The sequence below is a fragment of the Brassica napus genome, chromosome C3 (assembly GCF_020379485.1).
Source record: "Brassica napus cultivar Da-Ae chromosome C3, Da-Ae, whole genome shotgun sequence".
NCBI classification, from domain to species: Eukaryota; Viridiplantae; Streptophyta; class Magnoliopsida; order Brassicales; family Brassicaceae; genus Brassica; species Brassica napus.
In genome coordinates, this window is record NC_063446.1 from 16,756,561 (window position 1) to 16,767,091 (window position 10,531).

The window sequence follows — 10,531 nt, forward strand, 5'->3', positions numbered from 1 at the left end:
TCCATTGATTGATTGATGTAACACAAACTCAAAAATAAATTTAATTTCTAATAAAATAAAATCGAGTGATGTAAGTACAACCAAACCATTTATGAATTTAAGTTACACAGCCAGTTCACTTATTCTTCTAATAAATCGAGTGATGTAAGTTCAAACAAATCATTTAGAAACACCAATTCGGTAATACCAATTCATTTCCAACATGTTCTACTAATGTGGTTTTGTAATACTTCTTTCAACTTAGAAATACTTTGTGTTGTGTTCAGTTGTAAAAAATAATAAAACTAAGAAGAACTTTGTTTAACAAATCAAAACAACTAAGATCCGAATACAAGTTAACCGTTGAACAGTTTGAACGATAACAACGTAAGAAATGGTTAAACAAGTTAACCATAGACGAGTCATAATAAAACAAACATAGAACATAAATTCATACAACGAAGCTCTTGGAAGACGGGATATAAGCTCCTTAAGCTCTGCAATCTCATGAGCCATCTTATTCATATGCTTCCTTAATTGATGAACCTCTTCCTAGACACCGATAACCCTTGGTTGATGAAAGTGGATGCCATCGTTCTGCAAGTTAAACCCAAAACTCTGTTATATCCCCTTTAAAGCAACAAAATCTAAAATGAATTAAAGTTAGTCAGATTACCTCGAAGTCCTCGCATGTGAAGTATCTACTCCCATGAAAATATCAAAATCTGTTGGATACTTTGGTTTTGGAGAAACCTCGTTGATTACTCGGTCCCCACATGGGAAACGGCTTGGAATCCCATAGTAGGCATCTGTTACGTACCCAATCATGTCGAAGTGTTCCTTTATCTTCTTTTTCTCCCTCTTGTTCATTTTCTTACCCATGGATCCATGCCGTGAATTTTTAGATCTCAGTTCATGATGTGAGAGGAGAGAGAGATGGACAGAGAACCCTTGAGAGAGAGAAGGAAAGGAAAGGAAAGGAAATGAAATGAACTGAAGATGACAAAGATGGGATGGAGAGAAAGTCATGAAATGCTTGGTGTTTTACTCTCAAATATTCGGGGTTTCCATGTGGACTTTCATACTATCATTTCTCATCGGTCTAACCATGTAATAATATAGACAATTTCATGAAATATGTAAGTCTTTATAAGGTAATACTCGTAAACAATCAAAAAATATCACAAATTTTAATATATTTTTTGTTTTGTATTAGAATCACAAATATGTTTAAACATATTAGAATAATACATGTATACTTTTACTAGTCCAGTGTAAACAACTTTATCTCCATTTCTATTTTTTTTTTTTAATTTTACCAGTTTCACTCAGTTATACAACCATAAACACACAAACAACATTAAAACATAATTTCTCATTGGTCTAACTTGTTTTGAATTTGACTCACAATTTAGTCCTCCATTTCTATTTTTTTTTTGGAATTTTACCAGTTTCACTCAGTTATTCGTTTTACAATCAAACGGGTATAACAATCAGAAACTCGTAATTCCATTAATTTAATAGAAGTTCATATTACTTATGCAACCAAATCCCCAGAACTAAGACAGTAGAAGTTAAGAAACAACTTACAAGCATCCATCCATTATTGGGCCTTTCAATTCTCATGGTTGCTTTGATAAGTTTAAGTTCTTCTTCTAGCACACGAACTTGGTTGTCCAAATGTTTTATCTTATCCGTGAATGCCTCATCGACCCATTCGAAGACATGATTCTCGATCACAAGCTACAAAAATAGAGAAAATAATGGCGGTTTAGACATATTTAAAAACTAATAACTGAAGTTGAAAGGTGTTACCTTCTTTTGAGCCGCATAGCAACATTGATAATATCGGTGGTAAGGGTTTGGATCGGATTTGGAGATGAGCTCAATGACACCCTCTCCGCAGCTACACCTAATAGGGATCCCATGAGTTCTGACTCTTGTCCACCCACTGCTCGTGGAACAGGAACCCAACCGATTGGTCATTATGCCAATAGAGAGAGAGAGAGAGGGAGATAATTGAGATGAGGAAAAATGGGGTTCAGACTTGAGAAGATCGGGAGGATTGTAGAAATAGGAACACCCTTAAAAATTGTTTTTATACTTCACAACATAATGACATGGCTCTACGCGTGTTTAGAAAATAGGAGGCAAAACTGGGCGGGAATTTAGAAAAACAAATTTTGATGTTGAAGTTTTACTTTTCGAAGTCAAAAGTTTACTTATCTATTACAAATTAATATAAACAAATTTCCAATGTCACTAATGTAGTGTTGGGAAACATGTAATACTTAACGTAGTATAGGGTACACATGTAATGTTACTTATATTCAGGTTTCTATAATAATTTCTCATCTAATCATCTAATAAAATTCTTAATTTCATGAAATATATAATTTTTATACTATCATATTTTCATATCTTTTCTTTTCTCTTTTACATTTTTACTAATCTAGTTATACAAATTCTACGGTTAAACTATACTAGCTTATACCATTTTTTGTGCAACAAATAATTAAATTAAGCTTAACTGATGATTACAAGTAGAGGGCTCATTGCAAGAGAGGGAAACTCACTTGTTACATAAACAAAAACTAAAGCATTAAAAGGATAGGTTAGACGGTTTGAATCGTAAACAAAAACCGGAAGCTTCTTCAAAAAGGCTTCTAAGCTGATCGATTCAGATCTATCTGATCTCCTGCCAATATAGGCGAATGAAGAAAAAGTGTAGCTCATGATGCTTGTACAGCTGAGGGTTGAAATACTTTATCCATGATGGAGAAGGTTGACGGAATATTTCTCCCTAGAATGGATGAAAGTGTTGAAAGTGATCTCTCCAAAAATGAGGAAACTGGTCTCTCCCCAAGGGAGGAAGTTAATATGCCCATAATGCAAAATTTGGTTAAACAACTCATTGAACAATTATTGATGCCCACGCTTTGATTGAAACATTGATGAGAATCGCTTACAAGTGTGAGCGCTTGATGAAAGCCCCTGTACGGAATAAATTCAGTTTCATCCTTTGATGGGCTGATAGTTGGGCCAATAAACCTAAGAGAAAATATGGCCCAGGCCCAGATCTGCTTGTGCACGCGAAGGATGAGAAGATTGTCAGGATCTGAGGAAAACCGAGAGCCGTTAGCAGGATAGACACCGAAAGCGATGATAGGAACAAACTCCGACAATTCGCAGAAGTACGCCACAACTGTGATGGGGCCAGACTGGAGGTGTGTTAACTGTTCGAGAACCGGTGATGCAGCGATGGATAGGATATGGAGGAATCAACCGATCTGAGAGGTTTGACGGTGTAAGGATCTCTGATGACTCTGGGGAGGGTATGACCCGACGATGAGCTAGATATGAGACCATTGTAAACTGTTTCAAGAGTAGGAACTTGGAAGAGTGCATATGAGAGAAACGCCTTCAACTTGAAAGTGGCTATGAAGATGGAGGATCTGTTGGCACTGGTAAAAGGAATAGTGCACCATTTAGTGAACACACAAGAGTCGCAGCGGCGGGTGGTGGTGGTAGTCGAGAGGGTTCTTCGGGGTTTTCCCGAGAAATTTCCAGGTCCGGTAGACGATGGCATCAGATCTGGAAGAGAGAGGTTGATGCAACCGGTTTGCTCCTCACGCAAACGCGTTCGATGAGCTGACTGCCGCTCTATGGTTATACACGAATGAGATTAAGAAACAAAAGTAGAGATAGATGTAAGAAACTTAGATAAAACGAAGAGAGGCATGAAAAGTATTAAGAGGAGGCGACGCCGGCGAGCTATTGCTCCACCGGAGTCGGAGACCGGTGTCAAATTTCTCGATATTAGTGTCTACTAACTTATACCATTAGTGCTTGGATTTCCAACATCAATAATCAATATACGATCTACCAAGCCCTCATCATATACAAACCAAGTTGTAATATCATAATTTTGTAATATAATAATCTTATTACATCTTATTCATGAACTATATAAGTTTTGTACTATCATAATTTCACTTGTTTATACAGTTTTACTATTCTAATTGTACAAGTTTTACATTTTTACGGTTAAACTAATACTAAGTTTTACCAGTTGTACCAATATAGTTGTACCAAGTTATACAAAGTTATACATGTGCCGGATACGAATTGAATCAATTGGGAAACATGTATTGCTTAATGTAGTGTTGGGTTCACATGTAGTGCTTAATTTAGTTCTGGGTATGAATGCACTTATAATTCGTCAAAATTGCTTAATGTAGTGTTGGGTACGAATTGAATCTAATGTAAAAACACGTCCGCAACAATGGTGCCCGGGAAAAGAGAAAAAAAGCCGAATAGAAGAGGAAAGGGAAAAAGAGGGACTAGGGAGATAAATAAGGCGAAAACACCTAATTGGTTAGATAAAATAAGAGTATAATTGACTTTAACCACGTTAAGAAAGAATATCAATTCAATAAAGAGCATGTTAGATTCATTAAGAGTTTGTGAGATTACATTTTTTTGTTTAAGAACTTGCTAAATTTTTGTCCTGCGAATATAAATTTGATAAAGTGAAAGCTTAAATTGACCACATGATCAAAAATTTATAACAAAAAAGAACAAAAGAAAAAGAGATTTGAAAGATTTAAAGGATGAGAGAAATTTTTCGCACTCTCTCTCTGTCACTAATCAGTAGAGAGAAAGGGTTCCCAAATTAGTGTTTTAAAGTTATACTTGTTTTAATTCTAAAAAAAAAATTATAAGAAGACTATATAGTAAAAAGAAACCTTTTGACTTTATCGTATGTACATTAATTAAAATTTTAAAAATAGAATTTTTTATTTTTTTTATATTTTTGGTGTATGAAATATGTTTAATAGAATTTAAATGTTGTTTTTAGATATAACTTTAAAAAATATTATCAGAACTATATTAAAGTGTTATAATATGAATTTTAATGTGAATATAAAATAAATAATATGATTTTTTGTTTGTATTTATATAAACTATATATAAATTATTAATTATGATTTTAATAAAACTATATAAATTTTTTGAATCTGTTCTATTTTCAACCGAAATTTTTTTTATTAGTTTAGTGTGATTATTAATTTATAGAGTTTCTATCTTATTAGGATTTTAGAGAGCCTAATGGACATTTCTTCACGGCGGCGCAAATCCATGGCTTGTATGTCTCTTCTTGCCGGTCGATTAACCTGAGGTAACCGCGCCTGAGAATAGTATAAGCTCCTCTTCTTGTCATGTAAGCTCATGTTAATTCCTTTGTCTTTCTCCGTTCAATTTTCATTCCTTTCATATTTTTGCTCGTTTTCTGAGACTCTGGGCGAATTTGGTTTCGTTGTTTCTCTTTTTCTTGTTCGATTGAATACATACCAGCCTGATCTTATAAAAGCTAAAAAAACCTTTGATGTTTGTGTTTTGTAGCTCTAACCTCTCTTCTAAGCAGACAAGCTCCAATTAACCATTAGAACAAGGAGTTGCTAGTGGTTATCAGTAGTAGTTCATTGAGTGTCGGCAGAATTTGCGAGTGTCTAATCTTGTTTTTTTTTTCCCTTATCATTATTATTTTTTTTGGCAGGCTATATGAAACATTCGATTCTTGAAAAGATATTTGCATTCGAATGAAAAAGGTTGTCACACACTTGAATGGCAATTGCTTTTGTTCGTAGTCTTCAAAGAGCTTCTTCATCTCTTCTTAGATCTTCATATCCACTTCTCATTTCCGCCAGGTTCGTATCTCTTAAGACCATACAAACATAGCTATGTCCCAAATGTGCTTATATTGTTCCCCACCAGGTCTATTCCTCAGAGCCGAGAATTTGCTTGTTCAACATCGACATTCTTTCAACCGACCATCTCAACGATATGCAGAAGAAACTTCAGTCATGGGACGGTGAACCTAGTGATATCAGATGGGAAACCCAAGTTCGAAACACGGGAGCTTGATCCTCCCAAGAAATGGAAGTGGCTGACCAAAAAGAGACTGAAGCTGAAAAGAAAGAAAGAGAGAGAGGAAAGAAACGCAGCCAATAGGAAAGACCCACGAAGACTTACCGTCAAGGGGACGAAGAAGAGGAAGTTCGCTAATCCAGAGGAAAGAATAAAGCACAAGCTTGAAAGGGCCAAGATCAAAGAAGCGTCGTTGGTTGAGAAACTGAAACGGTATGAAGTTGCTAAAATGCAGGGACCCGAGGTTCGACCCCATGAGATTACAGGAGAAGAACGTTTCTACTTGAAGAAAATGGGTCAGAAAAAATCTAACTATGTTCCCATTGGGAGAAGAGGAGTGTTTGGTGGTGTTATTCTGAACATGCACATGCATTGGAAAAAACATGAAACCGTTAAGGTTATTTGCAATAACAGTAAGCCTGGACAAGTGCAGCAGTACGCGGAGGAGCTTGCTAAGCTGAGTGGTGGTGTGCCTGTTAACATAATCGGCGATGATACAATCGTATTTTATAGAGGGAAAGGTTATGTTCAGCCAAAAGTTATGTCTCCTATCGATACATTGTCCAAGAAAAGGGTAAGTCCATCAAAGTTGTTATTAGCCTTGGCATCTGGTTGTGTCACTCTGAAGTCTACTCTTGTGTGCTAGTTTCTAACATGGTTTTGTTTCTTTTGCAGGCTTATGAGAAATCAAAGTATGAGCAATCCCTCGAGTCTGTGAGACACTTCATAGCGATTGCAGAGAAGGAGCTTGAACTATACTACAGACATGTTGCTCTTTATGATGACCCGAGTAACAGAAATCCTCTTTCAATTTTGGATGATTCTCCATTGGATTCATGTGATCACCACCGGAATAGGCTTTATACGAGTTGTTCAGATACTGAAGCTGATTCTGAAGATGAAGAGGAAAGTGATGAAGAGCTCGGTGAATTAGAGAATGATTCTCCTCCTTCAAATGAAGAGTTGTCTGAAACTGTTTGGTAAATTGGACTTCTAGAGACATTGGTTTGTATGTCTAGTCATAAACAAAAGGCAGAAATGAAATTATTTCTTGTTGAAAAGTTGCTAAATTAAAGCCGTTCTGTTATGTTTTAAACAATGTATTATAGAGATGCATTTACACAACAGAAGACATTTGGCAGCATCTAAACTTTTCCAATTTGAAAAATAATAGATATGAATATCAAGTTCTCAAGTAGAAAAAAACATTCAGTTAGGTGAACTGTTGTTAAAACATGACACATGATAACTAGGGCTGGATTGCGGGTCAAATCCGTCCCGTTGACCTGCCAACCCGCGGGTTACAAAGTTTTATTAGGATTTATTAACACCAAATTAAAAATGAATTATTATTCATATGTTATAAATGGGTATAAAGCCCAAAAATATATTTCGTTATGACAAGTGGCAACTGCTCCAGAAGTATCAAAATTTTGAGTATTTTCTTCATTTTTTAATTATAAATATAACTTTATATTAAAATTAATTTTAAAAAAAAAAACTTAGTCTGTTTTAAAAATGATTACTACACAGAATTTATGTGATCACAGAACTTAGGTAAAAAATATGTTGCATACCATTAACATGGTATAGTAAATAAAAACGAAATAATATCTTAACTCAAAATAAAATAAAATAAGAGTAAACCAATGAAAATAGGTGAGCGACTTGTGAATGTGAATGATGAGAATGAGGTGGCTACGCTAATAGTACCAAACACAGACGATCCGTAGAAACGCGTCACATGTTGTTGTTGGCTTAGTAGTTGAGACAGCGACAATAGTATCCCCAACGCTCTCCATTTATAACAAACAAATCCTGGTTAAAAAAACAACAAAACATAGCAAAATCATATTTTATTTCATATCTAACCATTACTTCAGTGGCTTGTGCTAGTACATTACTGTATCATGACTAATTCAAAATCAGCATATTCTCTTCTTGACGGTTCATATCACAATATTTTTTTTGTTAATAGTAAAATCTATTTATTTCTGATTCTGAATTTAAAGACATATAATTTTAGGCCTAACCGTTCGATTTTTAGTTTGATTTTGGTTCGTTTAATTCTAGTTGTTTTTTTCAGTTTTTGATTTTTTATAGAAATATATGAACTATTTGGTTTATTATAAAATTTGGTTTGATTTTGCTTTGGTTATTTCGGTTTGGTACAAATAATGATGTGAGGAACTAGCTAATATTCTATAAAATTCCATTTCAATTCGAATCCGATTTTTTGGATAACTCGGATAGGAAATTAATTTTTTTTAGGTTTTCGTATTAAATAAATTTAAATATTTCTGATAAAAAAATATTTGGGTAATCTAGTTCTTTCGAGTATTTCCGATAACTTCAAATAAATTAGATAAAAACTATTCAGTTTTCTCGGGATGTTTTGGTTTATAAATAGCATTTTAAAAATATTTGGTAACTTTAGATATCATTTATATTTTTAAATACATATACTATATTTTTAGCATTTGGGTCTTTATTTAGTTTTCTGTTCTGTTACAGTTTGATTCTAGTTTTACGGTTTAAGAAAATATAAAAATCACGCGGATAAACATCGGTTAGTTTGGTTTTGTTTTTTTCTTTCAGCTTGGTTTTGGTTTAGTTGTAGGTTTTCTGTTTATTTATTCAGGTCTATCTAATTCAATGTAATTAGGTACCATCATTTACATTATTAGCGGAAGAGAATAAAAGGCGACAAATAATAGTAGTAGACACACCGACGGATATTGCAATTATTAACGTGTTGAAAGTCAATTTACGATGATTCTTTCTTTTAGAAAAGAGGAAACAGTTTTTCGATTAAAAAAAAAGAGAAAACAGTTTCAGTGGGAGACGTAAGTCGTCAGACTCGGAGCTATGACCATAGTCTATTTAAAGTTTTGGGAATTGGAACCATAATACCAAATATCTCATGGTGAGGTGTGTATGTGTGTGTGTGAGGCTTTTCTTTTCAAATATCTTGTGGTGTATAGTTTTGTTAATTTGTTTTGTTTGACTCGTATTGTGAAGTTTACATAAAATACATTAGTTGATCAACTCACACCTAAATGATTTTGAGTTATAAACACATGGATTTTGACATGGCATCAAATTGGCGTTGTAGCTTATCTTTGTTTTTCTAGAAAGGCGTTGTAACTTATCTTTCTTTCATGTAAAGTAAAAACTATTTTTTATATTTTAAATAAAATGCTTCTTAAGTTTTTTTTGTTTGTAGTTGTTATTTTTTCTGGTAAAAGTTTTTTTTTTATTTGTAAAAAAAAAAAGGGTTAAACCCGGGTCTATTAAAGACATAGACCTAACCTCCGGGTGTAGGTACAACTCACGGATAGACCCTCTCCTGGACATTCAAATGAGCCGAAAGCAATAGCCCATATCCGTGTGGCCAGCGGGGTTCGAACCAGGGTTCGCCGTATTGGGTTTATTCCCTCAAGCGCCACTGGACTACCACCACTGGTTTCTGGTAAAAGTTCGTATACACTATTTAATAACTTTTACGTTATCTTTAATAAATTTTTCTTTAACAAACTAAAACTTTAAATATAATATGTTATAGATATTATGATGAATGTTCATGAGATATAAATTAATAAAGATAAATAAGGGTTGCTAAATTTTATTGTTATATTTAACCTAAATATTACAAAATTGTTTGTGCATATATTTTGTTGATACAATGTTTCATTTTATATACTAATAAAAAAATTAGCATAAAAATAAATTTAATTCTTTATTAAAGGTAACAAAAAAATTAATCATTCTAATTCTTAAAGTGAGAAATTATAACAACATGTCACTTGAAAAATCGTTCTAACATTTAATATGAAAGCTTAGAAAAACTAATAGTATAGACAAACCACGTGTTAGTGGTCTAGTGGCAAGCGGAAGGATCACACTTTATGGTTTTATCCAACAGGTGAGTGGTTCTAAGTGTTGCTGCCGATAGATTTGTGGTGATTATATTGAGGGATCTTTGGGCCCAATACGAAAAAACCCATGTCCAAGCTGTATGTGGCCACTGGTGGATTAACATGGGTGATCACCAGTCTTCCGAACTATGCCCAGATTTTCGGTGGACGATCATTAGACGCTAATCGAATCTCTCTCGGGGCATCGGGATACTAGGGTCATCAAAAACAAAATTATTTATCATATAAAATATATTTCTTATTTATTTATTAGAAAACAAATAAATGGTATATATTGTAAATATTTATTTTATAAGAACTATGGTTATAAGAATCAAATTTCAAATTACTTTGAAGAACAGCTTAGTAAAAAAGCCAAAACTGCAGTCTCGTAAGTCATAGTTGCTATTTTCTTCGTCAGATCTAAATATCCAGTAGCTTTCTCGACCACTAACCACCACAGGCATCTCATCTTTGTCAAACAAAACTAATAAATCATGGGTCCACTGTCACATATGACTCTGAGAAGCACTAGATAATTACCAACCTGTTATCAACGTAATCAAAAGTAAAAAATGACAGCACCGAATAACGAGTAAATATAATAAGTGTGGAGTCCACTGTCACTATGCTCGCACAGTAACTTCAACTTTTTCACTTCTATATAACATCATCTCAAAACACAATCTCTTTTCCCTTATAAT

The 10,531-nt window shown here is 33.9% G+C and overlaps 2 protein-coding genes across 4 annotated transcripts; one reads left to right on the forward strand and one right to left on the reverse strand.

Moving 5' to 3' along the window:
- Window positions 1-279: 279 nt before the first annotated feature.
- Window positions 280-1,103, reverse strand: LOC106430483. The gene is made up of 2 exons (XM_013871272.3): window positions 656-1,103; window positions 280-576 (listed from the first exon to the last, which is right to left on the reverse strand). Exons 1-2 carry the CDS (start codon window positions 1,006-1,008, stop codon window positions 513-515), a joined length of 417 nt encoding a protein of 138 aa, XP_013726726.1. The 5' UTR covers window positions 1,009-1,103; the 3' UTR covers window positions 280-512.
- A 3,853-nt stretch (window positions 1,104-4,956) lies between these two features.
- On the forward strand, window positions 4,957-7,006 carry LOC125575023 (uncharacterized CRM domain-containing protein At3g25440, chloroplastic-like). 3 transcript variants are annotated; one of them, XM_048752758.1, is made up of 4 exons: window positions 4,957-5,203; window positions 5,540-5,690; window positions 5,758-6,484; window positions 6,586-7,006. In XM_048752758.1, exons 2-4 carry the CDS (start codon window positions 5,608-5,610, stop codon window positions 6,892-6,894), a joined length of 1,119 nt encoding a protein of 372 aa, XP_048608715.1. In that variant the 5' UTR covers window positions 4,957-5,203; window positions 5,540-5,607; the 3' UTR covers window positions 6,895-7,006. The 3 variants fall into 3 exon arrangements, with proteins under 3 accessions (XP_048608715.1, XP_048608716.1, XP_048608717.1); XM_048752759.1 differs by having other exon boundaries at window positions 4,960-5,161; XM_048752760.1 differs by having other exon boundaries at window positions 5,095-5,203; window positions 5,386-5,690.
- Window positions 7,007-10,531: the final 3,525 nt, after the last annotated feature.

Bases quoted from the DNA above. Each gene is read 5' to 3' on its own strand.
- LOC106430483 (XM_013871272.3), bottom strand. From the start codon at position 1,008: ATGACTTTCTCTCCATCCCATCTTTGTCATCTTCAGTTCATTTCATTT. The intron at 577-655 runs GTAATCTGACTA...TTTAACTTGCAG, and splicing joins TCACATGCGAGGACTTCGAG to AACGATGGCATCCACTTTCA.
- LOC125575023 (XM_048752758.1), top strand. From the start codon at position 5,608: ATGGCAATTGCTTTTGTTCGTAGTCTTCAAAGAGCTTCTTCATCTCTT. The intron at 5,691-5,757 runs GTTCGTATCTCT...GTTCCCCACCAG, and splicing joins CCACTTCTCATTTCCGCCAG to GTCTATTCCTCAGAGCCGAG. The intron at 6,485-6,585 runs GTAAGTCCATCA...TTTCTTTTGCAG, and splicing joins ATACATTGTCCAAGAAAAGG to GCTTATGAGAAATCAAAGTA.